Below are 27960 nucleotides of genomic sequence, written 5' to 3' on the forward strand. Positions count from 1 at the left end.
GGCGCTGGCCGCAACATACTTTCTCTTCATCCTGGACACAAGATGGTTGTTTGCCTGCAGGTGGTAAAGACGGGCTGAAAATACTGGCCATAGTGTCCACAGTAATTCTGCCTTCCTTAGAAAGAAAGGTCCTGAGATAAACCCAGTGGTGACGGGAGGAGGAGATAGGCCCAAGAGTGAGATAGATGAGAACTGCAGACAGCAGAGCCTGGATAAATGGTGGTATTTTAGGGCACCCAAAGCCTTTTCTAATTTTGTTACATTGGAGACCTCAAAAGTGGATGTTTTAAAAAAGAGACAAACTAAGAAACAGACTCTTTAACTCTAGAGGTCAAACTGGTGGTGACCAGAGGGGAGGTGGGTAGGGGGGAGGGGGGTGGGTGAAATAGGTGATAGGGATAAAAGAGGACACTTATCATCATGAGCACTTGAGCAACGTATACAATTGCTGAATCGCTACATCGTACACCTAAAACTAAACATAACACTGAATGTTAGCTCTACTGGAATTAGAAAACTTAATAAAAACAAAAGTAAAAACAGAAGCTGAAATTTAGTATTAGAAGAAAACACGGATGTTTTAAAGAACTGTATTCCTGATGATTTGCATTAAAACCACATCAGTACTTAAAGATTATATACAAACTGTGAGTGCTAGTTGATAACAAAAGCATAAGTCATTTTTCCTTTTTAAAATTTACGGACATAAATTTTAAAATTTAAGGACGTACCTTAGTCCTCCCTTAAGGCCTCTATAAACTGGAGTTTTAGAAACACAGAGAGTTCACATCCCAGTTGTTTAAAATGAAATCAACTGACCTCTGAGACCATGAAGCTGCTCATAGCCCTGTAAAGTCAGAAAAGCTTTTTGCTCATTCCGTTGAGAAGAGGTTGCATATGTTGATGGGTGATGAATGGTTGTCTTAAAAGTAACCTGATGATCAGTATGGAGACTCTCTGTGTAGGACCCATCACCTGACCGGGCCAGATGCACGAACAGTGTCCACCCCATCTGTTCTACTTCATCTTCCAGGGATCCCACAGCATCATGTCAGGGCCTTCTCTTTCCACAGAGGACTTATGGGGGTAAGGATCTAGGGATTCAGGAGGGAAAAATTATACAGAACCACAGAATTTAGAGTTGAGGAAAGTCACCCATCAAATAAGCCCCAAGCTCTGTGTTGAGGTTTATTATTTATCACATTGCCTAGGGTAAGCAGTAACTTCCCAGTAATAGGTAATCAAAACAACTACCTTCAGAAGCCCATTGATGGTTTAATAAATAGGTCTGATCTTGAAACAGAACAAAAAACTCTTAAATGTTATGCTTTCACTTTGGCAGAGGTCTGCAGATCTAATTAATTTTTCACACAATGTGATGATGTCTTTGAAAGAAGAGAATAGCAATCTTCCAGGTTTTGTATAATTGGCCTATTACTGCATTTATGTAAACCTACTCCTAGACCTGGCCACTCGGTTCAGGACCCCTGACCTGACATCCATCACTCAGTACACACTACTATACAACCAGTCTTTTCTTTTCTTTTTTTTTTTTCCAAATTTTTATTTAAATTCTAGTTAGTGAAGAGTGAAATAGTGGTTTCAGGAGTAGAATTCAGTGGTTCATCACTTAGATACAACACCCAGTGCTCATCATAACAAGTGTTCTCCTAGATGGGTGTCATCACCCATCTAGCTCATCTCCCACCCTGCCGCCCTCCATCAACCCTCAGTTTGTTTAATGTTCATCTGCTTTGTTTCCTAAATTCCACATGAGTGAAATAATGGTGTTTATCTTTTTCTGATTTCGCTTAGCATCATACTCTAGCTCCACCCATGTCATTGCAAATGGCAAGATTTCATTCTTTTTGATGGCTGAGTAATACTCCATTTTGTGTGTGTGTGTGTGTGTGTGTGTGTGTGTGTGTGTGTGTGTGTGTGTATGTTCTTCATCCATCAGTCAGTGGACACGTGAGTTCTGTCCATAGTTTGGCTATTGGTAGCACTGCTGTAAACATCGGGGTGTATGTGCCCCTTCGAATCTGTATCTTTGTATCCTTGTGGGAAATACCTAACAGCGCAGTTGGTGAATCAAAGGGTAGTTCTATTTTGTAATTTCGGAGGAACTGCCATACTGTTTTCCTGAGTGGCTGCACCAGTTTGCATTCCCACCAACCGTGCAAGAGGGTTCCCTTTTCTCTGCATCTTAGCAACACTTGTTTCTTGTATTGTTAATTTTAACCATTCTGACAGGTATGAGGTGGTACCTTATTGTGGTTTTGATTTGCAGTTCCCTGATGATGAGTGATGTGGAGCATCTTTTCATGTATGCCCAGTCTTCTTAAACATGACTGAACACACAGAGTCCCGCCCTGATCCACTTGCTTCTCTTCATACCCCCACCCCCCAAAATGTACATGGCTCATGACTCCCTACCACTCAGAATAGCAGCCAGGAAAACATGAGCGGACAGATGCCTTAAGAGAAAGAAACAAAGTGGGTAGGGGTGGGACAGAAGGAGCTGGCAGGCATAAGAAATAGAAGTAAATGAAGAAATGATTGAAGGGTCACAGGTATGTGTTATTTCCCATCTTTAACATATTTTTTAAACCTGAAAGTTGCTTTTACACATGTCCTGATAAAATTGGGAGAGAAGCTCACCTTTAAGACTACATACTAAACTACTAAATATGGCACAAAACCCTGTTTGTAGCAGTTACCTTTGGGGAAGAGGATGGAAGCGAGGGAGTGGATGAGTGGTGATAGGGACTGTGAGGTTTTAAACTGGTTTTTGGGGGGTCCTCTTCTCTCCCCTCCCCTCCCTCTCATAAACATAAAAAAAATAGTAAACTCTGGTTTTGTATTGACTGAGGTTATTTTTGTATGAGAATAGATCAGTGTATGGAATATGGAATTAAGGAATTAATACAATTGGAATTAAGGATGGGAAAATTTGAGTCCCAGTCCTGTCCAAAGGTACCTGGGTGATAACTCTCTAGTGTCTGGTCATTGTGATCGCATCATCATTTTAACCATGATCTGACCATCTGTTCTCCAGATGGAGGGCAGCGACTGTGAATGCAACCCTACTGGGAAGAACTTTCCTGAAAACCAAATTCTGATCAAGCGGATGATGATCAAGTGTGCTGATGTCGCCAACCCATGCCGCCCCCTGGACCTGTGCATTGAATGGGCTGGGAGGATCTCTGAGGAGTATTTTGCACAGGTATACTGCCTCTCTAGGGAAGCTCCACTTCTCTTCTAGAAATGGCTTCTGGTTCCCTCAGGAGTGATTCATGTGGCTGGTCAGTAACCAAAGTTACTCTAGGGGAAAAGGGTAAACTGAGCCTTTGGAAGTACCTTTTCATCATCAGACTGTTAGATCCTGAACTCCCTCCAAATCTGAGCTATCGTCCATTCGCTCACTAGGTTATTCTCACCATGGAGCATGTGAGGACACAGATAGGAAGAAGACACACTCCTGCACGGGTGCAGCTCAGAATATAGTAAGGGAGCTGTGTAGACATAGATAGGTCCACACATTGCTACAAAAAGGAAATAGCTCAAAAGGAAGTATGTTAAGGGCTATCAGAGTTAAGAAACCTTGTTTCCTAGATTAAAAAAAAAAAGCCCTGGGGAAATGGTAATAGAGTTGTGTTTTTGTTTTTCTTTTGAAAGATAATTATGGAAATAGGAAAGGACTTTCTGGGAGAGAAAAAATGTACAAAATTATGAAGAAAAATAGAATTTTTATTTAACAAGAGCAGCAATATGTAGTTCACTTAGCCAGTGTGAAAAGGAGTTAAAGGGAAAAAATCGAGAAATTAGTAGACCACAAGATGCCATTCTAAATACAAGCCTACTTCCAGAGAAAAGGCCCTAAGAATTGAGGTGTGTATGTGTCATAGAAACAAACAGCTACAAGTAATGTATTTTGGGGGGACCTATATGGCTAGGCTCTACCACTAAGGCAGGATAAAAAATAGCTGAAAATGTCTAGAAGGACTGCCAGAGGGAATGACTAGCCAAGTATCCAGTAAGTTAACTGCAGCTTTCAAGGCTGGGAAGAGCCCTGAATTGAAGAAAAGTAGGACAGGCAGTTCGGCTTGCCAGAACCAAGGGGTTAAAAATCCCAAATTACTCCTTAAGCAACAGTGGATATTTTAAGGATACCTCATCAGTTCATCTGAAATGAGCAAGCTGAGCCCAAAGCTGGCAGGAGGCCATTAATGGGCTTCCCAGGATCCAGAGAAGACTTGAAATCCTACTCCTAATACTCTCCTAAGTATGTGATTAGGGAATGGGAAAGAAGCACTTTTAAGTTCCTTAATAGAAGCTCCCCGTTTAAGGGTCCTTTTCCCAAAAAGGAATGTACTGACGTTCACAAGCATTGTGACCTAAAAATCAGAAGCTACAAACGAGGCCTCTGATCATGTGGCCTCTGGTTCAACACACCATCAGGAAATGTGGATGTTGGGGCGCCTGGGTGGCGCAGTCGGTTAAGCGTCCGACTTCAGCCAGGTCACGATCTCACGGTCCGTGAGTTCGAGCCCCGCATCAGGCTCTGGGCTGATGGCTCAGAGCCTGGAGCCTGTTTCCGATTCTGTGTCTCCCTCTCTCTCTGCCCCTCCCCCGTTCATGCTCTGTCTCTCTCTGTCCCAAAAATAAATAAACGTTGAAAAAAAAAAAAAAAAAAAAGGAAATGTGGATGTTAATATTCAGCTTAGTACATAATGGCCTTCACACACACACACACATTACACACTCTAATGTGCAAATTATTCAGATTTACATACTTCCTGAGAGAGCTGCATGACCAGTACCCAAATCTGAACAATCATAGTTTGTCATCCTTTCAGGTGAAAATTGTATTCCATGAAAGAAAAAAAAAAAAGGCTAGGTCACCTCAATAAATGCGTTTCCTCAAGACAACCATTATACTTTGGTATGCAGTATAAGGACTGTATGTGAACTTTCCATTTTGTCAAAACATAGAATTTTCAAAGGATACATACTCAAAGGTTAAACTTTAATAAGATTAGTAATTCTTACTGCTTCAGTGAGGATATTCCTAAGTAAAATTGGGGTTTTAAACCTCAGGCATGTAGCAGTGAATAATAAAATGATTATTGGTACAGTTTAGTGACAGTTGCCGATTCATGCCAAAGCACAAGAAGGTTTACCCACTGCACCCTCACTGTAAATGTCAGGATTATTAGTATTAATACTACTGGTACTACTTTGGAAATCGATCTCAGGAAAGGAGTTAAGAACTCGGAGGTTGATGCTTCAGGAGGGGCTGTGGTATGGTATGAGACTTCGGACTCACAAGACCTGAATTCAGTCACCACAGTTCATCAGGTGGTTGATTTCTATAGGCCTCAGGAGCTTGCTGAGCCTCCTTCTTCATAGATACAATTGGATGATGACCCCTTTCCAGAGTTGTTCTGAGAAACTAAATGCTACCGTGACAGCTCCTCATGTGCCTCAGCCCTGTCTGTGTTCTCATGTCTTGCAGACTGATGAAGAGAAGAGACAGGGGCTCCCTGTGGTGATGCCAGTGTTTGACCGGAATACATGTAGCATCCCCAAATCCCAAATCTCTTTCATTGACTACTTCATAACAGACATGTTTGATGCTTGGGATGGTAAGAGAGTTGGTGTTTTGTCACCTCAACAGAATATCTTGTTCTGCTTTATGATGATAACCCCTAAGGACATAGGCTGGGCCTACAGGTGTATGTGAAATGTTGTTTTGTTTTTTTAAGTTAGCTATGGTGGCGTGCATGTCCACTTTCTGCATGGCCAGCACCTTGCAGAGAACCTCTGAGTACAGAAGACTCCATGGACGTTTGATAACTGGATCTACAAGTCTTCACTTCTTCAAAGCATAGGGTTCCAAAGCTTATAGCAGTTTTTCCTATCATTGGAGGAAACTCTAGAAAGAATACCCAAAGAATCTGATTCAGAGTAGACTTAATACATTTTGTAATGTTGCTGATAAATAGCTCTTCCACTTTTAACTAAGAGGACCTGTTTGTATTTCAGAAACTAGTGTTTAACGATCTACCCTTCTCATGCTTGTATGTTCACGTGTAGCATAAGGCCTGACCTAGGGTACCTCTCTTCCTATATTGAGCCTCCATATGTCTCACAGAGCACCGGCCTTATAAATGTTCCTGGCATCTAACCTGTGATTCTTTGATGTCCTTGCAGCCTTTGCCCATCTGCCAGCCCTGATGCAACATTTGGCTGATAACTACAAACACTGGAAGACATTAGATGACCTAAAGTGCAAAAGTCTGAGGCTTCCATCTGACAGCTAAACCCGAGAGACAAGGGGACCTCTTGATCTGCAACGGGCACTGTGAATCACAGTAGTGTAAATAAGAGGCTTTCCTTTATACTGAAAAGACAGGTGTAGGTTAAGGGGTTAGTGTTTAATTTTTGACTTTGAGTCATTCAAGTCCCAAATTGCATTTTTAGAAAGTTATGTTCCATTAAGAAAAATATTTTTTCTTTTGAACACTTAGTGTCCTCATCAAACTATGGAGCTCATTTACTCTAGCAGGATACAAGCAGCAAAAACTTGGTGCCTGTGAGCCCATCTCTTACCATAAAAGTCAACATCGCTGTTTAGCTTGACTATTTTCCTCAAGAGCACCAGTCTGAAAGATTCATAAAAACACCTAAGGAAAAAAACTATTTATAAAATGAGCAAAACAACTAGGACCAAATTATTGATAAACTAGTTTCACAGCCTCTGTGGCTAAGTAGTTCTTTTGATCAAGGGGGTGACACCCAAGGTAGACCGCAGCCTGGGCCTGGTGAGTGCCTTCTGAAGACTGGTAGCAGCAGCCTGTGTAGCCTTCTTTCCTATAAAAGCAATTCACCTTAACAGTGAGCCATTCACGGTAGGGAAGGGACTGACACCTTGTTTGGGGGGAATCCACGCCCTTCCCTTGTTTCTGGTTTACAGAGGCAGTCACAAGGCCATATAGTGAGTATTATATAAAAGCCATTAAACCTGAATGCCCTTGGATAAGATTTTTTAAAAAAGAAAATTTATATACATTCACAGTTTAAAATTTTTATTAAAGCAATCTGAATTTCCTGGGTACAAGTCCATGGAGTATGTTATGCAGTGTACCATCTATACATAATGTATTTGGGGAGGGATGGGGAAGTTTCAGGGTTCAGATGTTTTTAATCTATATTTGAGACCTTGCCATTTTGCTTTAATGATGTAAAACAGAAAAGACTGCAAGGTGTGTAAATATATCAGAAAACAGACGTAAGGGGAAGCAGTAAATACTATTTTAAGCTATTAATTGTATGCTAAAAGCTTCTAAAGCACAAGTGCATATTTTTATACAGCTCTTTTGAAAACTTTCTGTGATCTCCATCAAGTCAGACTTGAGATTTTCCTTTCTCTTTTACCGGCCACCTGTTCTCTATGTATTGTAAATATTAGAAACTCCGTAAACAAAATAGCTTCATTTTCTTTTCAAATCCTCTGTACTCCATGCTGCATTTTTCAGAGGTATAAACAGAGACTGAATTGGAATGCAGAACACTGGAAACTAGGAAATGGGAAGAAAAAAAATGACATCACTACATAATGTGCCAATGTTTTTTTCTATGTTTTGTACCAAAAAAATGAAAACCTATATGATAATTCCATGCAAAGAAATGTATCTAAATTATTTTTGTTAGATGATAAGCGAATGTGCTTGGTCAGGACAGCAGCCTGCTTTGTGTTGTGATGCTGCATTATGTAAATGTGATGAAAATGTTTTTGTGAAGTACTTGTAACTAAATTCCTACAGCCATTTTTCATTCCCAACAGCTGTTTTTATTTCATCTCTTTGGCCTAAACTTTTCATTATTTCAAAATTTCGCTTTAGTGTCCTTTATTTCATGAATCACAAACTTTATTTTCAGACACATTAAGTTTAGGATGTCAAAATCCCACTGTAATTTGCCGAGGTTTCAGAAGCTTGCTTGAGGCAAGGACAGTATTTTCCTCACCATGTTGCTTTCACTTCCATTTGGTAAGTAACATTTATCAGATGTCTGACATGTTCTATATGAATGTTACAGCTTACTCCTTATAATGTTAAATTAATTTCATAAGAACTCAAATGTTAAATCCTCGAAGACTGCCAGGTACTAAAGCTTTAACACAGCTATGTCCTTTATCAGTGTCATCTATTGTGGAGTAATCTTCTGAATTGCTAACTAAATACTGCATTCCTCCATACAATTTATTAGAAATATAGTCTTTCAGAAGGTATACTTTATACTTAGTTGTTTACCAAAACATTCTGGGTTAAGGGGAGCCATATTAATTTAGAAAAATTCTAATCTAATACAGGTAGAAGACCCTTAGTACCATGAAGGTCATTCTTTATTTCCAATTTTACTTTATAAAATTGGCTTGCTGTCTAAGCAACTCAGGGCTGGTTAGTCTTGGGGGCAAAGAACCAGCCTCAAGCTGAGAAAGGAATAATACAGTGCCTCAGAAATCTAAGCTCTTGATTGTATTATGTGAATACAGCCAGAGGATGCAGCCATAAGGGCTTGCAAGTTAATGCAAGTTCAACTTTTTAGCAGCAGTCCAGTCTGGGCTGTTACTAAAATCTCCCATCTTTCTGAGTTGGAGCTTTCACCTATGGTTTCCATCACTCCATAGGAATAGATTACTACCTGAAAATGCAAATCTATGAATTCCTTGTATAATTCATTGAAGAGGTCTTACACAACTCAAGACCTCATGTAGAATTTCCAAAGAAAAAGCTAGCTAGTAATTATAGAGGAAAATTTAAAAGCCTGAAAATGACTTGGAGACACTAAAGTGATAAACAATATGATGCACTAAGACTAGAATGCATGTCTGCATGGTTTAGGGAAACTACTCACGCTCTAATTTTAGGATGAAAACTTAGAAAGCTGGCAGAGACATTTTAATATATTTCTCCATAAAGCTATTTTCATTGTGAATTAAAAATAATAGTATCGCTTGCCTTTACTCATTCCTAATATTAGGGCACTGGTGTGGCACAGATGACTTTAGGTCTTTTCATCTGTGGATGGTTGGGGAAACAACAGTTTATAAAGATTCCATTTAGGCTGTATGGGATGAACACATGAGTCAGCAGAAAGGGGAAGGGTCACCCACTTTTCTTTTTAAATTTTTATTCTTTAGTACCCAAAGGGAGGAAAGTATTCTGTTTTAAGGTTGCTGGGGTGAGGAAGATGATTAAATCTGAGTGGTCACTGCAAGTATTTCCTATCTGAAGCAATGCTAAGACAAATCAAGTACTCTGGGCTCATGGTCTCTGACCTGCGACAGAAGTCTTTAGTGACCTAGCTGTCATCCCTGGCCTATATGAGGGGCAGTTGCTGGTCTAGTACCAATCTAGCTAACAGTTATTTGGGTGGGGGGGGGGATATACCCTGATAAGATTCCTATTGATCTGAGTTTAGAGGAATTGTAGTAAACTAAAACAAAAAATGATTGATTTGGCACCACCAACAAAAAAAGTACATGTACCTTTTAAAACAATTTTTGGTGGTAATGTAGAGGCAACAAAAGTATGCTAAATAAAGGGAGTGAGAGGTCCGAGCACTTTTCTTTGTTAAGCTCATACAATTTCTGGTATAGAATTTTCTTTAAGCCTAATTAAAAAATTTTCTATACAGATGCCATGTATAATTTAGTTCTGTATCAACCAATATTTGTGCTCTGATCTGAGTACTTTTGAAAATTCACTGCTAAAATTAGACCCATTTCTTAAGTTAAACAAATACCTGAGAAGCAAGTTGCTGCTGGTTTGCAGGCCCACCAAAAAAAAAAATTCAACCAGAATTTTATGGAGTAACCAGAAAAAGTAATACATTACAAGGGGCACTTGGCTGGCTTAGTCATTACAGCATATGACTCTTGACCCCAGGGTTTTGAGTTCAAGCCCCACACTGGGTGTGGAGATTACTAAAAAATAAATAATACAATACAAATTTGAGTATTACCCTATATTTGATGTTCAAGGTTCATGTACAAGTATTCCAAATTCCTTCAACTACACAGCAAGATGTAAGTCACCGTTCTCCTCCAGTTTTTGAAATAATTTTAAACTGCGCAATCCAGATTCTCTTTCTCCATTTTTCCACAAAATAATGAGATGATCAGCAGAACAAGTCACTAGTCCATGATCTTCAAAGTACAGAAACATCTGTAAAGACATTTAAAGCTACTGATTATAGGAAATTTAAAGAGAAGAGGCAAGGCTAATTATACACTAACATGGCTTGTAAAATATGTACCTTGGAGACTTCTTGATCATTTTTCATGAGAAATTAATGGTCTACTATTTATGTGACTAATATCCTGTATTTTAATAATCAGAACTGTAACAGCTATTTTTTGTGTGTGAAATACATGAATTCCCATTGAATCTTCTCAATTTTACCATAATCTAATTCTTCAAGTATTGGTTTTATATCAGAAGTCCTGCCAGAATTGGTTCATCATTTATTGTACACACTAATAGCTACCAGTAAAATGTCTGAATTCCAAATTCTTTAAGATAAACACTGGCTTCAGCACTCTAATCAGTCAGTAAGCATTTACTTGGGGAACCCAGCATAATAGATGGCACTACCATGAAAAAGGTGCTAGTTCAGTTGTTAAAACGAAGACTATATAATCAGGTCCTAAAAAATGTAGTTCACACTATGATTTGCCACAGAAAAGGGGAACATAGATCAGTAACCACTGAAAATGTCAACGGTTCAAAAACAAAATTTCCCAAATAAAGGGAAGGTCATGCATAGTGAAAGGCTGGGAGCTAAGAATAAAAAATACGGAGTGTTGGTGAGAAGGCAGCATGAACACCGATGTAGAACAGAGCTCCTCAAAGGCAAGACTGAAATAAAGGATAGAAATACAACATTAAAGAACAAGAGGATGAGAGTTCTCTCTGAAATAACACACAGTTTTGAAGATAGCACGATAAGGCCTCAGCTGATGGGATATAAGAGGGGCAATTATGGAAGCAAATACTACAGGAGATGGAAGATTAAGAATTTAGATGGCTAGAGAGTAAAGATAAAAATATAAAAGGAATGAGGAAATTGAGGAGGTAACACTTAAAAGAGGAAATTTCAGAGACACTTAAAAAAAATACTTCAGGGTCAACACTTTACAGCAAATACGCCACTTTGAATGTTTCCCCCACCATTTAAAAACCTTTAATGGGTACCTACTATTTTAAAAATTAAGTCCAAATTCTTGAGCCTTACATACAAGGACATTCATAATCTGACCCAAAACTACTTTCTCAGGCTTAACTCCTACTGGCGTCTATTCACGGGAAACCACTGCTCCAGCCTAGCCAGTCTGCTCTTTGCCAGCAAGGAGATCCTATCTTTGCACTTCTGTCTACCACATTACATCCTTACTCCCCAACTACACTATAACCACCTAAGCAAAGTTAAAAAGCAGGACAAAATGAAAACAATTGGGCTACCTGTTAGAGGAAAGCAAAGATAAACAAGACAGGATACCCAACATCGGGAAACTTACCGTCATAAGGCTATCTATGTTAACCCTCCCTACCCTTCAAGGTACAGGTCAAGTCCATTTTCTATCTTCCACTAACCATTTTCTCCTAATTCCTGAGTACTCACTGTGTACAATCATCTGGGTCTATCCTAAACAGCTTAGGTTAACAGCTTACTAGATCTATAGCCTTCCTGTCTACTCAAGTATGAGTCCCGAGGGTAAGGATTATGTTTTAGGTTTCTTTGTAAACTCCAGTGTCTAGTACACTGCCCTAAAATAGAAGAAATGAATGCTAGGCATAAATGCACTTCCACATGGAAAGTAGTTCTTTCCTCCCTGGCAATGAGACAGGGAAAAACAATTTAAGAAATTCAATCCTTAAGGCTCTGCTTATACTGTTATCAGTTCCAATCATCTATCTCAATTGATCTTATTCCTTTCATTATAGGCAATAGTGTATATAGTAAAATACTAATGTATTTAGATTTCCCCAAGTTTGAACTGTATACATAATTCTCAACTAATATTTTCATATATGCACAACGCTAACCAAGCCCTGTGTTTTATGAAGCTAACAATATATCCTTCAAAAGGAGGTAAAAACAGGGCTCTGTTCTTGAATTTGATTAAGACCCCCTGAATTCAATTCTGGAAGACTTTAACTCAACATATAACCCCAACTGTCCACGCACCCTCTACTACTGTTAAACATATGTATTCCACATTATTCACCTTGTCCCATTGTTGGCTGTCTCCATCTCACAAATAATGGTGATTAAGCCCATATTTAGAAGTAACACATTCCTTGCTTACTCACATCGTATCTCTGTAAAGGGAGATCTTAATTGCATGTACTATAACCTATCCATGTTTAGATTCAGAAAAAAACGATACCAACTGAATGAAGAGCAGCGAGATGCAAAAGTGGGAATTCCCTAAACCTTTATATGCCTATTAAAAATAATACCTCCACAGATGAGGAGTGTCCAATCAAATCTCCAATAAGCTCCAAAGAACACGGAGTGGCATTTTCCTGTTGCTTTTTAACAGGTTGGCTGGCTTGTTTGTTTACTCTTCCAAATCCCCACATGTTAAAAAAACCTAGAAAAGTAATCATTTCAGTCATTCCCAAAATTACTATGCTCTCTACTCAGAATAAAGGATCAGAAAAACAAAATTTAAATGTAAATATGTTACTTCCTTTCATCTTAACTACAAGGTTTGTTGCTCATCTCTTTTATTGCCCCTCCTCACCCACTGGTGAAGGTGTATTCACATGACAAAATGCACTGGGAATAAAAGAGAGCAGCAAAAGGCCTGAATGCCAGTGTCAAAACAAAAACAAAAACCACACAACTCAGATCAACAAAAGTAGATGAAAAGCAACATATATGTCCAAATACAATACCCTATGACTTCAGATGACCAGAAGAAACTCCAGAGGTACTAGCATCGGATTTCCTATGCAAAGGATGCTAATGAACCAGGATTTTGTTTTTCAAACCAAATACCTGCAGGTCAAGAGCTCAGGAGATTATGATATAAACACAAAAGTGTATTTTTCCATAAATTGAATTCGATGTTAATGCTTCCAGGCTGAAAGAACACTTTAATGTGATAACTGATGGTACAAATCCCATTTGTGTATCAAGCATTATGATAGACAATATAAAATGATTGAATACTTCAATGGGCCATTTGTTCAGATTACCAGAAAGTAAGAGTTTCCCCTTAAAACAGTAAAATACTAGTTGACTTGAATTGAAATAAACAGGCAGTTCTACATTAAAGCAACATTAAGATGTGAATTTGAGATCCCAATTAGCATATGCTTCATGTAAACATGCCTATTTGGAGCACTGTATATTATTCCTGTGGTTGCACTTAACTGCCTTTCTTCTGTTTTTCATAGGAGAAAAGACACACCTGTTGGTACAGGTTCAGCTGCAAGCTGCTGTTTTTCTCTTAACTCCCAAATGCGTACACTGCCATCTTCCGAGCATGAGATTAACTGCCTGTCAGAAAAAAATAAATAACTGACAAAAAGCAAGTGCACAACAAGGGCCTATGCTAAATTTGCAGTGAAAGAAATCAGCGCCCTCAACTGCTTCTCTTCAGCTCTTGGCAGGAGTTGATAAAAATCACTATTTAACATGGCTTTACAATGCTAAGTAAAAGCACTCCTCAGGAAGGGCACGTTATATTGTCCCACTGGCTTAAATGTGATAAATGTATCATCCCGTTTTTAAAAATGTGGGGCACCTGGGTGACTCAGTCGGTTGAGTGTCTGACTTCAGCTCAGGTCATGATTATCACAGCTTGTGAGTTCGAGCCCCACATCAGACCTTGTGCTGACAGTTCAGAGCCTGGAACCTGATTCTGTGTCCCCTCCTCTCTCTATGCCCCTCCCCTGCTTGTGCTCTGCCTCTGTCTCTCAAAAATAAATAAATGTAAAAAAAATTTTTTTTAATGTATTCAGGAAAACTATGAATTAATTACACTTTCACAATATCCTGAACAGTCCCCTTCCCTCCTCTCACTGTATCTCTTCTCAGGGTGGCTCTCACTCTAAAAGTATCCTGCAGAGAAAATAGTATTCCCCTCCTACAATTTCATCCCTAGAAACTCAGAAGCCAAATTTACCCTTAGAGGAAAGCCCTTGCTTAGTAGCCCCACATAACAAGGAGATGACCATTTCTTTCTGGCCATCAACAACTGCAACAATAAGGTGGGTTTATGGAAAATACAAGAAGAAAAATAGTGCCCAAAGTCTACTTCTTGTAAATTTTATAACACATTACCACAAACTCTTTTGTTAGAGACAGCCATGGGTATTCTCCATTTCTAAAAGAATCTAACAGGTCAAACCATGGAGCCAAATAACTTTGCCACTTCAGCAGTTACCATGGTGGAACTGGGAAATGGGAATCTATTTCATTTGTTGTAGAATAGATGGGATGACGGGAAGAAAGAGGAGACACAGGATCTGAAGCAGGTTCCAGGCTTCCAAGCAGGTTCGAGCCGTCAGCATAGAGCCCGACGCCGGGCTCAAATTCACAAATCGCAAGATCACGACCTGAGCTGAAGTCAGACGCTCAGCCAACTGAGCCACCGAGGCACCCCTGTAAATGACCTTTTTAAATAATACTAACATGATCTTTGTCAAAGTTAGGGTGGTATTTTTTCATTAAACTACAGTTGGCAGACTACAGCTCATGGGCTACTCTGGCCCACCTTCTAGTACCTGTTTGGAAGTTTGGCAATGTGCAGGACACTGGAGTCATGGGCAGTTTTCTGGCAAGCAATCACACGCTTCATTTGAAGGTTATACACATATAAACCCCTTCCAACGGCAGCAAATACATTCTGGTCAGGAGAAAAGTTCAGAAATGGACATAAAATTAATCCTTACCACTACGTAGTACAACAGATTTCCAGTCCTGCTATGACATCAGAAGGCCACTATTACCTTCTGTATTCAATAGGGAACTTCCAAAGAAGTCCTGTATATGACAGCTAGAAAGAGGAACTCTGGTTGGCAGACTGGCGGTACAGTGGGAGCTGCTGAGGCACAACCTAGATTTTCATTCACCTAACACTATACCCTTAAGAATGCAAGAGACCTACAAATCCAAGGACACAAAAAAGCCTATGCTATAGTGGCACTATCATCTTAAGATCCTCCGAAGAATTCACAAAAAACATTTTTCCAAATGTATTATTAGAAAACAACTTTAATCTTTTGAAGGTACTTTTACCAATATTGATCTTCTTATAGCCTAACAACATCTCATTTTCCAGAGAAACAAGTTAAAATTTTAGAAGATTAAAGCGACACACTAAGTTCAGACATGGAGCTGATACCAGAATCAAGGTCATGTTACTCCAGTCCCTTGCTCTTGACTCACACCACACTACCTAGCTTCTGAAATTATTTTGCACATCACTAGACTTTTGGTAGCACTTGCCTGGGAATCCTTTTCTTATGCAATAGGTACCCCAGTGAGGCAGATCTTTCAAAAATCCCTTAAGATCTAGCCTCCCTGTTTTTACCAAAAAAATTCTCTTGAGGAATTCTTCTCTTCCATTGAGGCCTACAAACCCAACTCAGACTCACAGTATCTAGACCATAGCATGCCCTCAAGGCTTACCAGAGTTTAAATGTGGAAAGATCCCCTTGATCCTCTGGATCAGTACTCTGCACTTAGCAGCGCAAAGTGAGGGCAAGTGTCAGGAGCATTAATGAAAACTGGTCAACGTGCTAAAATCTAGAGCCCTATGGGTAGCAATTCAAATGCAAAGAAACCCCAAAAACTAGTTCTACAAACCAGGAAATCTGTGCAGTTTACGTGATATACCAAAGAGCACAAAGGAAATTATAAGCACAGCTGGAGAATTAATGAACTCTTGGGCAGCTATTACTCATCAGAGTCACTCTATCAATCACCTATAATCAATAATTAATGTCCCCTTATAGAAAAAACAAACCCCTATAAAAGAAGAAATACTAGGGAAAACTGAGTAATGCTTTATCAAGCATTTATAGCAATTAATACACCTCAATCAAAATCTGTGAGAAGAAAAAATACAAAATGAAAAAACTTTAAATACTAATTTTTACAAGCAAAAAAGGTACCAAATAAAAAACATAATTTTTAGGACCATAACTCTTATTTAATCCAACCAAAGATTTCAACAGAGTTTTTAAATCTATAGACATGTAATCACTTCTTTGCCTCACAGACAGGAGCTAAGATTAAAATGCTTTTTTAATGGAAGTTCTGCAATCTATGAAAAATATCAGAACATTAAAAAAATTTTTTTAACGTTTACTTGTTTTTGAGAGACAGCTCAAAAAATAAAAAAAAGACAGCTTTACTTATTGTGAGAGAGGGAAGGGCAGAGAGACAGGGAGACACAGAATCCAAAGTAGGCTCCTGGCTCTGAGCTGTCAGCACAGTGCCCGAAGCAGCCTAAACACGGGGCTCCAACTCACCAACCTTGAGATCATGACCTGGGCTGAAGTTGGACGCTTAATCAACTAAGCCACCCAGGCACCCTGAAAAATATCAGAACATTTTAAAGCACAACTTGAATACGGGGAATGATACCTTTTTATATCCATCATGAGATTAAGTTTAAAAATTTCTGCTCAGCACTCTCAACAATAGCCAAATTAAAAGAGCCTAAATGTCCATCAACTGATGAATGGATAAAGAAATTGTGGTTTATATACACAACGGAGTACTATGTGGCAATGAGAAAGAATGAAATATGGCCCTTTGTAGCAACATGGATGGAACTGGAGAGTGTGATGCTAAGTGAAATAAGCCATACAGAGAAAGACAGATACCATATGGTTTCACTTATGTGGATCCTGAGAAACTTAACAGAAACCCATGGGGGAGGGGAAGGGAAAAAAAAAGAAAAAAAGGAGGTTAGAGTGGGAGAAAGCCAAAGCATAAGAGACTCTTAAAAACTGAGAACTGAGGTTTGATGGGGGGTGGGAGGGAGGGGAGGGTGGGTGATGGGTACTGAGGAGGGCACCTTTTGGGATGAGCACTGGGTGTTGTATGGAAACCAATCTGACGATAAATTTCATATACTGAAAAAAAAATTTTTTTAAATAAAAATAAAAATTTCTGCTCAGGTCATTATCTTACAGTTCATGAGTTCAATCCCCACATCAGGCTCTGCTCTGACAGCACAGAGCCTGCTTGAGATTCTCTCTCTCCCTCTCTCAAAAATACATAAACTTAAAAAAAAAATTAGACACTGGGTGTATTAAAAAAGACAAGTTTACAGATTTTTTTTTTTTTTTTTTTTTTTTTTTTTTTTTTTTTTTACCTCTTCATCCCATGTGAAGTGATGAATAGAAATGTCATTGGGTTTTTGACAGAGTTTTATTTCTTGTTGGGTGTCCAGCTGTGGAGATGGGTCCCAGAAGTTGCATTCACGGGCCTGCACTGTCCAGTCCAGAATATTCCAGATGATCATTTCTCCAACATGGGATCCAGTTACAAAACTCAAATCTAGGCAGAGTTCATATTTGTCTCTTTAGTGATCATTTTACATACACTAAAGGTAAAAAAGAAATAGACTGCCTGCTGGTAATGCTCTATAAAACCACAGCATTTACAATAGTGAGGTACCTAGACAAGCCAAACAAAAAGATCAATATAACAGCATAGCAAGACCAGAAACAGACTCAAGTTTACTTATTTAGTATGTCATAACAGCATTTCAATTCAGTGAGGGAAGAAATGCCTCACACTGGAATATTTGGTTAACTATTTGGGGAACAGAAATAAAAGAACCTTATCTTGGATCATACACTATTTAGAAAACGGACCCAGAGCACCTGGGTGGCTCAGTAAGTCAAGCGTCCGACTTCGTCTCAGGTCTTGATCTCTTGGTTCATGAGTTCGAGCCCTGCATCGGGCTCTGTGCTGACAGCTTAGAGCCTGGAGCCTGTTTTAGATTCTGTGTCTTGCTCTCTCTGACCCTCCCCTGATTGAACTCTGTCTCTCTCAAAAATAAATAATAAACATTAAAAGAAGGGAGGGGAAGGGGAGGGAACAGACCCTTCTCCTATGTTTCTCTTTTACTATCACACTACTACCATATAACACTTGTGACACCAGATGTGGGGCGGGGGGGGTTCCCCACATCAAGCAATTGTGACACCAGCTGAGTGTCCTACAATTTAACTCCTTTCTGGCACTCTACCTGGAGGAAGCATCAGATCCCACAGGGTAAGGGCTCAGTCCCACAAGACTCCCTCTACTTCAGATGCCAAGTGCAAGTCCAGGTTGTTACCTGTGCTTCTAACCAATCAGCTATAAATCAGAGGCTCTCATACCCTCTCCTTGGGTTCAATTAATTTGCTAGAGAAGCTCACAGATCTCAGGAAAACAGTTTACTGTTTACCAGTTTATTATAAAATACGATAAAAGACAAAGATGAACACCCAGATGAAGAAGATGTGTAGGACAGGGTGTGTGGGAAGGCTGTGGAGCTTCCATGCCCTCTCCAACCATGCCACTTTCCCAGCACCTCTACATGCTGGGCAATTAGGAAGCTCTCCAAACCCCATACTGTTGGGATTTTTATGGAGGCTTCATCATGTAAGCATGATCAATTATTCCATTTCCAGCCCCTCTGTGGAAAATGAGGGGTAGGCTAAAACTTCCAAGTTTCTAGTCATGGCTGGTCTTTCTGGTGACCAGCCCCCATCTAGAAGCCCACCAAGAAACAAAGGTCTCATTAGAACAAAAGTCACTACTATCACTCAGAAAATTCCAAGAAATATCGATCAGCAAATATTAGACCAAATATTAGAACAAAAGATGCTCCCTGAGCTCTTATCACTTAGGAAATTACAATGGTTTTAGGAGCTCTGTGCCAAGAACTGGGGGCAGAGAGCAATATATATTTTTTCTGTTATTTTACATAGGCCAAAGTAAGTTTCAAATACATTAAAACATTAAAAGTACTTAAAGGATTGAAAAAATAAAGGTAAATGCTTTTATAAATATGGAGTGCTAAAAAGCTCTAAAGGAGGCAGGGTGGGGAAAGAAAGATACATATGTAAATATCTGCTTAGTGAAAACAATCATATTTAAATGACAAAAGGCTGGGAAAAATTTGCAACTCAGGTATCAAAATGGGTTTATTATACTTGATAAATAAGGAGTTCCTGGAAACCAAATTTTGATAAATACTCCATCACAGAAAGTGGGCAAAAGACCTGAACAGACAAAATAAAAAATACAAATGGTCAGTAAACATGGGCAAAGATGTTCAAGTGCCTTAATAATCAAAAAAATCTAAAAGCAGTAAGAAGGGCACCTGGGTGGCTCAGTCAGTTAAGCGACCAACTTTGGCTTTGGTCATGATCTCACAGTTCCTGAGTTTGAGTCCTGCATCTGGCTCTGTGCACTGACAGCACAGAGCCTGCTTCAGATCCTCTGTCTCCTCCTCTCTCTCTGCCCCTCCCCAGCTTGCATGTGCAATCTTTCTCTCTCAAAAATAAACATTAAAAAATAATAATAAAGCAGTAAGATACTACTCAATGACTTGAAAACTGGGAAAGATGAAAAAATAGCAAAGTCCCCAATGCTGGCAAAAGCATAAAATCAACATACTTCCGTACTAATGTCCTAGTATAAATTGGTACAATCCTTTCAAATGTGGTGATATGCATCAAAACCTTAAAAAAAATGTAAACCCACTGATCCAACAATTCCACCTTTAGAAATTTATCCTGAGGAAAGCACATAAAAGATAAATGTAACAAGGCTATTATACGTAATATTAACAATGTGAATTGGGAACTGAATAAATAAGACTTCTATAAAATTAAACAGTAACTGTTATTAAAAATTGAGTTGTAGGGGTGTCTGGGTAGCTCAGTTAAAAGTCCAACTTTGATTCAGGTCATGATCTCATGGTTCGTGGGTTCAAGCCCTTGAGTCGGGCTCTGTGCTGACAGTGTGGAGCCTACTTGGGATTCACTCTCCCTCTCTCTCTACCCCTCTGTGACTTGCATTCTCTTTCTCTCTCTCAAAAAAAATAAATAAACTTAAAAAAATTTTAGTTGTAAAAGTATGTTTATACTACTACGGAAATATATTCATGACATACAGTTACAAAACAGCAAGCCATATGGATATACACATACATATTCTCAGAATAACACCTAGAAGTATACGGACCAGTGCTTAATACTGTCGTGTGGGATAATTTTCCTTTTTACAGACTTTATGTTTCTCACTCTTTTCTCATTGCTCTACCATGACTAGATATTACTTCTACAATAACAAGTTTTTATTACCTTAAACGAAAATAAAATTAGTGGGCCAACTAAGACACTTTGTAAATTACATAATTAATAGAAAATGTACTACTGCTGACACTAAAAACTATCTTAAATAAATGTAATCTATTTTAATCCTTACATATTTAGGTAAGGTAGAAGAGAACAATACAAGGTGAGTCTAAAAACCCAAGTTCTAAATGTGGCTCTGTTACTAGCCATCTAGTCCTCAGAAAGTCATTTAACCTCTATCTTGGATTTCTCATGCACTAGATGAAAAAGCCAATAATAAATGTGTACGAATTTAAAAAAAGACATCAAACATTATCTTTGAGTCTTTGGCATTATTCTGAGCTCCTAGTATTATTCCAAATTAATGGTATTAAAACCTCCAGTATTTCTAATTTAGGAATACAAAGATGAGTTAGTTATGATTTAATGATTCCATTTACCAAATAAGCCAGGACAGAAATATCTAATAATTAGATGAACAATCTCTTAGAAATAAAAAATTACCAGCAGTCATACATGTAAACTTTATTTTGTCTTGGTTCCAAGACCAAGTTCTATAGTTTATTAATGGACTACTAATAATGGGACAGTTAAAGCTGTACTACTCTTTCCATGACCTTCTTTTCCATCCCTTTCCCTCCTCTTTCCAATTTCATTCAAAATACAAAAGAACCAGAGACATTAAGGAGTGAAGATTCTTGACACTAACTCTGCATGCCATCATAACAGAGTCAACTGAACTTGAGACCACACGGCTGTCTGCTCTAACTTAATCTTCCCGAGTGTCTGTGATTCATCTATGCAACAGAAACAAGATATTTGTGCCCAGCTGGAATTTTTCACTTAAAATACTGGCATTCAGCTGCGTCAGTGTAGTTTATTACTATAAATTTATCACTATATATTCTCAAACAGGTCACTCAGAATGTTTCACACAAAACAAGCTCAATGATATACAGAGATGGATTTTCATCCTATGTTAGTATCAAAAGTCACTTAGTATAGGGGCACCTGGGTGGCTCAGTCAGCTAAGCGTCTGACTGCGGCTCAGATCATGATCTCATGGTTTGTGGGTTTGAGCCCCGCATCAGGGTCTGTGCTGACAGCTTAGTCTGGAACCTGCTTTGGATTCTGTGTCTCCCTCTTCTCTGCCCCTCCTCCCCACACACACACACTCTGTGTCTCTCAAAAAAAAAAAAAGTCACTTAGTAGGAACTCCCATTCTTATATCTGTCTACCTTCCCTCACTAGTACTAATAATTTGTGATTACCATACCATGCTGTCAACACAAGAAAAGGAATAAAATGAAGCAGCACCAGAGCCTTTTGCCAGAAAATATAAACTAGGTTATCTTGTATGTCTGTGTTAGAAAACCTTCTGCTCAGGCATTCAGATCTCTTTTTCATTCATTATCAGATTCTCTGTTACTCATTATTCACATCTATGGGAATTTTGTCCTACCATTCTAAGGTTGCCTGTGGCCACCTCCATGAAAATGCACTTCTCCTATGAAATACAAACCCAGAACTAGCCACATCTTCCACTGGTAATTGGTAGTAAAAGAAACAGGGCTGAGAGTGGAGCTGGGAACCGTACAACATAATAATTTCAGGATCACTGAAATCTTCAGGACAGCAAACCTACCTATGTACAAAATAGAGACTGTCACAATATCATTTTCAAATTTTAACAGACTACTTGACCATATAGGATTCCTCAAAATGCTTACAGCTTATTTATTATCTGTAATGTAATTTTATAGTCAGGGAGTTAATAAAGTAAAAACTACTATGGGTTTCCTGTAATTTTCATTAACAATATTTTTGCTTTAGATTTCCATTTTCTTTCCCTTAAGAAGTTGGCAAAGAAATATTTTCTGGTTCAACTGTTACAAGCTTCTTTGCATATTGCACAGCAGAAGGGCCATGAAGCTAAGACCTCTTCAGTAACATCCTATCACCTTCAATAAGGAACCGTGCTGGATCAATGACACCAATGTTTTACCACTAAAACAGAACAAGTAGGCATGACCAGTGTAATGGGCGAGGACAACGCTTGCTTTTCTTAGCAGCTCCAGGGCCCTGGAGTTTAAGACTCTGTGTCACAGGGTCTCCCAAATAAGAACTTGTCTCCTGTGCTGCCATCCATGGCTAGAAGAAAAGAGAACCCCCAGAGAAAAATCAAAGGGTGTTCCCAACATGTTAACTTCTATCACCACAGACAATCTGGTCCTTAGAAAGACTTGCAGTAAGTAAGACTTGTGTAAGAAGATGGCTATTAGGTAAGAGGCTTTTGAAGCTGGGAAGGACATTCTCACACATGTATCTGAGCATGTGATTAAATGGCATAAAAATGGAGAATACATTTGGTGCTATCTGTGCCCCTCTTTCCTTTTGCCTCAAGGTTATACAAAGTATTCTTCAAAAAGAGCCAACCCAGGTCTCAGGTCTGGGAGTGCAGTCCAGTCCTCCCACTACAGTATATTCATGGCATCCTCACAAAACTCTTACGGTTTCCTTCAGATTATCAAACTGAAGCCACCAAGGACTCTTCTTGTGTGACCCCAGAATACCAATTAACCAGCAGAGTTCTGATGATACAAGGCATCATTTTACTTCAAAGTGAGCCAACCAAATCCCAAGACTGGTAGTGTCTGATCCTATTCTGCCATCTGATGACAGATTCAGCTTCCAGGAGACATGATTAAAATCACTGTGAAGCCAAATAAGATGTCTGGCAAGTCAAAACATACAACCATGAGGATGGGCAGATATGACCCAATTTTTGCAGACCTTTACTTTATCTTGGTGTTATTCTCTGGAAGTCTTCAATCATGATTGCAATCCACTTGAATTCTGCTCCTTCTGATCTAAATGTATAACTTGCTACGTAGTATTATACTGTGTGGTCTACAAAAGAGGAACTGGCCAGAACCATCTGCCAAAAATGCTGAAATGCTACTAGGCATTAGTATTTATAGCCTATGACAGTCATCTCAGAGCTATCACAAAGCACCTGAGATAATTATGCTCCCCCCATCATCTTTTTTCTCTGCCCCACTCTATTCTTCTTGGACCTATAACTTAGACCTATCTATAAAACTTGATCAATTCTGGAATAAACCCCACAGTATATTAGACTGCTGACCTGTACTAGTCTAAAGCATTATTTTAATGATGGTAATTACAGAACTCTAGAACAAAATAAGACCAAAGTTCTGTCAACAAGTGCAAAATTTTACATAATATAAACAAATACACAGTAAGCTTACCATTGATGTTAACCAAGGAGAGAATATTATCCTGGTGATCAAGAAGGCGCTTAATTTCAAGAATATCCCATTCCAGTGATTCTCCCGTTGGTGTTACCAACCTGAAAATTACTAAATGAAAATACAGATATGATTTTATTAAAATGGTCAAAGAAGATGGAATTCTATTTCTGGTGGGAAAAAAAAAGCTAGTATTTCATTAAGTGAGAAAGATCTAAAGTATTGAAAAACCCAACTCCAAAGAAAGCCTTATTCATACCACAGTATTTCTTTCAAATGCTTGAGATATTTGAGATGATCTACTAAAATCCCAAATAAGTGTGTCTTTACAAGTGTTCTTTTATTAAAACTCTTCTAAACCCATTACCAACCAGAAATCCCCATCTTCTCTGGGGCTTCAGGGCATGTCTGGCTAACCTGCCTCCCTCTCTCCTTGGTCAGTGACTGGTCCACATTCCAGAGTCATCTCCATCATCATCATTCTCTACTCATGTTCTCAGGTCAGTATGCACTGCTACAAAATAAGCTACAAATTCATGTTTAACTTCAACTCAGTAAAGACGTGAGAAGCTATTTTTTTTAACTTTTCCTTATATTAGGTGTAAACTATTAAATTATATGTTCTCTGAAAACATGCCTTATAATTTTTCTATGTCAATATTCAATGTGTTGCTTTACTATACTTTTGACTATAAGAGATGTTCAATGTGTTGCTTTACTCACTGTCTGACATTAACAAATAGTTTTATTTAAACTTGTATAAATCCTAACTTTAATCAATACAGAAAACCAAAAATCAAATCAACAGGAGTGATTCTATCAACATTTACTAAATATCTTTTATGTTCCAGCAACTTAGATATTAAATGTGAATAAGGCTCAATCACTGCCCTGAAATGCATTCTAGAGTGGGAGTGAGACTTATAAACAAGCTTATAATCAATGTATTAAGGGCTAGAAATAAGCCAATGTACCAAGTACTATGGATGCTCACAGATTAGGATCACTAATATCTGAGAAGTGGGAAGGTCTCAGAAGTCAGATCCTTTCCAGGTGGTGGCTAATTACTAAAGTCTCTTTTTTTTTTTTTTTTTACATTCCTCTCTGGAAAATGGGTCATACCACATTCCTTTGTATCTCTCTGGATAATATTTTACCAACTGATGAATCTCTAGAAAAAGTTATTTCATCCTGACAGCCGTTCACATTCAAACTGTGGCTGGCAAAAGAAGGTCTTTCATTAAATAAAAGAACTCTTCCTGATACCTGTCAAACTTGTGTAAAAATTCTACTTATAGTTGGAATACTACTAAATGATCTTGAGATTGGGAATGTGGAATAATGGGCAATGTATTATTTAATCAAACTAACAAAAAGTAACCTCAGATACAGACAAAAAAACCTTACAAAGGAGGCTTCCACAAAGAACTACCAAGTACTGGAGATAATGTGAAACTGTTCAGTGAATCCATAAATATGGCCCCAACAGACAAGTATTCATAGGGTCACCTATGTAGTAACTTCAAGGAAATAAAACAAATATAAGTTAGATCCTAAGACAAAAGAGAAGGAGTAGTGAATTCTAAAAAAGGGTTAAGAACAAAGCCTGGTTTTCTGAACCAAGATGAGGTGTCAGAGCTGACAGCCTTGCTGATTAGCCTCACAGTCACATGGGTACTCACAAACTGTATTTCATGGTGAAAGTAGCCCGGCCTCACATAGAAAAAGAGAAATTAGTATGGAACATTTAAAACCAAGGAAATGGGCACAAGCTTGGTCTTGGAAATAGAAAAGACACTCTATTTATGAGAATGAAATGTATTTTTATGTAAGGAAAAATGGCACTATATTTTATAATGAAACTAATAAAATGCAAAACCTTGTTTTTAAGAATACATATTTTTTACAAATTATTTTCTGAATATAACCAATTCTCATTTCTTCCTTTTTTTTTTTACATGATATTCTAACTTCTGTTGAGGCATTAGTAATACTTTTATTACCACATAAATGAATTGACTCAATTACTCATTCATTCAATAAAAATCTCCCATCTTTTAACAGAAAGGTGAATAAAAAGCTCTAGTTGTCAAGGAGCTCACATTCTGCAAGGGAAGGGCAAGGAAAGAACAAATAGCAAAGAGAAGTTTTTTTTTTTTTAAGTAGTAAGTGAAATGACACATAAGAGATTATGAGAACACAGAAGAAAAACTTTTAGGAGCAGAGAGGATAGGTAAGCAAGCCTTCAGCCTCAAAAAATGTCATTCTGGAGCTCCTAAAGAGTAAGTAGGAATTAGCAACATCAAAGAGGACAATGAGTAGGGGGCAAAGACCTGATACAGAGTGACTGGAGAAATGAAGGCAAAGAGGTGAGAAACACCTCAGGTTGGAGAACCCAGGGCAATTCAGTTTTGACAAACACGTGATACAGGACTCAGAGGAGAGAGGAGGAAGAGAATAAAGAAGTGGATGTGATCTGCTGAAAAGTCTAGACTTTATCTTACTGGTGGTCTTATATTGGTCCCCCGGAGCAAAGATGTCATTCATGTAAGGCAAAAATGAGAAAAAATACGGGCCACATACATTTTGTACAAAAATATATTCAGTTTAAAGTCCTACTCTTTGCTGAGATCACATTTTTCATACTTTTTTATTCAAAAGTAATTTTCAGGGGCACCTGGGTGGCTCAGTCGGTTAAGCGTCCGACTTCAGCTCAGGTCACAATCTCACGATCTCACGGTCCGTGAGTTCGAGCCCCGTGTCGGTCTCTGGGCTGATGGCTCAGAGCCTGGAGCCTGCTTCCAATTCTGTGTCTCCCTCTCTCTCTGCTCTTCCCCTGTTCATGCTCTGTCTCTCTCTCTCTGTCTCAAAAATAAATAAACGTTAAAAAAAAAAAATTTTTTTTAAAGTAATTTTTACAAAATGATGATGGTAAATGATAGCTTTTTTTTTTTTTGTATTTAATGATTTTACTAAGTAAAATACAAATTTGGCAACTCTCAGTTGATCTCCAAAAAGATGAACTATCATACGAGTCAGAAATTTGAGAGTCTAGAAATGACTGCTATAGACAAAGGAAGCAGGGGAGTAGCCTGCCTTTTAGAGAGATCACCCCTAGCACCTCCTAGGAAATGTATCGGAGAAGCCCTAACCTAGAGGAGGAGAAGGCACTGGAGAAGCACTACAGTAGAGGAAGGAAGATAAAGTTCGGAGGTTAGCACAACAGAACAGGCAAGAGGGGAGATGAGAGCCTGAACTGAGCAACAGTAGTGAGACGGAAAGAAGAGAATCAAAGTACTTAAGGCAGGAGTCCTCAAAGTACGGCCTACAGGCCAGCAACCCTAGCACCACCAAAACACCTGTTAGAAATGCAGAAACTCGGACCATACTCCAGACCCACTGAATCAGAAACTCTAGGGGTAAGACCGAGTAATGTGTGTTTTTTAACAAACCATTCAAGTCATTTTAATGCACACTAAAATCTGAGAACCACTGAGTTAGCAGTAAAATCAGCAAAACTCAAAGTGACTGGCTCACTACAAGAGGAGAAAGCCAGGGAAAAGCTAAGCTTCTTTCCAGCTTGATCAAAAACATGAGAAAACTAAATTTCTGCAAGGAAGAGAAAATAAACTAAGCAAAAATTCTAATACCTTTTGAAACTACTCTATGGAAAAAAAGGGTAATAAGCACAGTGTTTAGAAAATTACTTCTCTGACATGATTACACATGGCAAGGTCAGATGAAGAAAGTGAAACTTGGCTGCAAAGCCATGGAGTCTGCAAACAGCAGTTAATAAATGGTAAACAATTAGCCCATGTCTTACTGGCATTTGCAAATATGCCAACTGACGGTCACAGCAAATCTCATATCTGGCCTATGGAGAAAGTAGCACATGGCACAAAAACAGACACATAGACCAATGGAATAGAATAGAAACCCCAGAACTAGACCCACAAACGTATGGCCGACTAATCTTTGACAAAGCAGGAAAGAACATCCAATGGAAAAAAGACAGTCTCTTTAACAGATGGTGCTGGGAGAAGTGGACAGCAACATGCAGAAGGTTGAAACGAGACCACTTTCTCACACCATTCACAAAAATAAACTCAAAATGGATAAAGGACCTGAATGTGAGACAGGAAACCATCAAAACCTTAGAGGAGAAAGCAGGAAAAGACCTCTCTGACCTCAGCCGTAGCAATTTCTTACTTGACACATCCCCAAAGACAAGGGAATTAAAAGCAAAAATGAACTACTGGGACCTTATGAAGATAAAAAGCTTCTGCACAGCA

At 38.6% G+C, this 27960-nt stretch overlaps 2 protein-coding genes across 15 annotated transcripts in view; one reads left to right on the forward strand and one right to left on the reverse strand.

Annotated features, from left to right (window-relative positions):
* PDE8B (phosphodiesterase 8B) overlaps nucleotides 1-13849 on the forward strand; it is a 252552-nt gene extending 238703 nt beyond the window's left edge. For 5 of the 6 annotated variants that reach the window (XM_042941679.1, XM_042941665.1, XM_042941686.1 and 2 more), the window contains 3 exons: nucleotides 3059-3226; nucleotides 5519-5648; nucleotides 6217-7834. In XM_042941679.1, the coding sequence (XP_042797613.1) occupies nucleotides 3059-3226; nucleotides 5519-5648; nucleotides 6217-6326 (408 nt within the window). In that variant the 3' untranslated portion in view covers nucleotides 6327-7834. Of the gene's footprint in view, nucleotides 1-3058; nucleotides 3227-5518; nucleotides 5649-6216; nucleotides 7835-7944; nucleotides 8055-13478 lie in introns of those variants that run through there. The other variant, XR_006203503.1, reaches the window with a different exon arrangement.
* WDR41 (WD repeat domain 41) overlaps nucleotides 955-27960 on the reverse strand; it is a 209020-nt gene continuing 182014 nt past the window's right edge. For 6 of the 9 annotated variants that reach the window (XM_042941744.1, XM_042941753.1, XM_042941733.1 and 3 more), the window contains 7 exons: nucleotides 23669-23779; nucleotides 17414-17598; nucleotides 14811-14932; nucleotides 13493-13581; nucleotides 12534-12667; nucleotides 10033-10235; nucleotides 7505-7583 (listed from right to left, as the gene is read on the reverse strand). In XM_042941744.1, coding sequence (XP_042797678.1) covers nucleotides 10083-10235; nucleotides 12534-12667; nucleotides 13493-13581; nucleotides 14811-14932; nucleotides 17414-17598; nucleotides 23669-23779 — 794 coding nt within the window. In that variant the 3' untranslated portion in view covers nucleotides 7505-7583; nucleotides 10033-10082. Of the gene's footprint in view, nucleotides 1095-7504; nucleotides 7584-10032; nucleotides 10236-12533; nucleotides 12668-13490; nucleotides 13582-14810; nucleotides 14933-17413; nucleotides 17599-23668; nucleotides 23780-27960 lie in introns of those variants that run through there. The other 3 variants (XM_042941724.1, XM_042941781.1, XM_042941789.1) reach the window with 3 other exon arrangements.

The sequence above is a fragment of the Panthera leo genome, chromosome A1 (assembly GCF_018350215.1).
Source record: "Panthera leo isolate Ple1 chromosome A1, P.leo_Ple1_pat1.1, whole genome shotgun sequence".
Classification (NCBI taxonomy): domain Eukaryota; kingdom Metazoa; phylum Chordata; class Mammalia; order Carnivora; family Felidae; genus Panthera; species Panthera leo.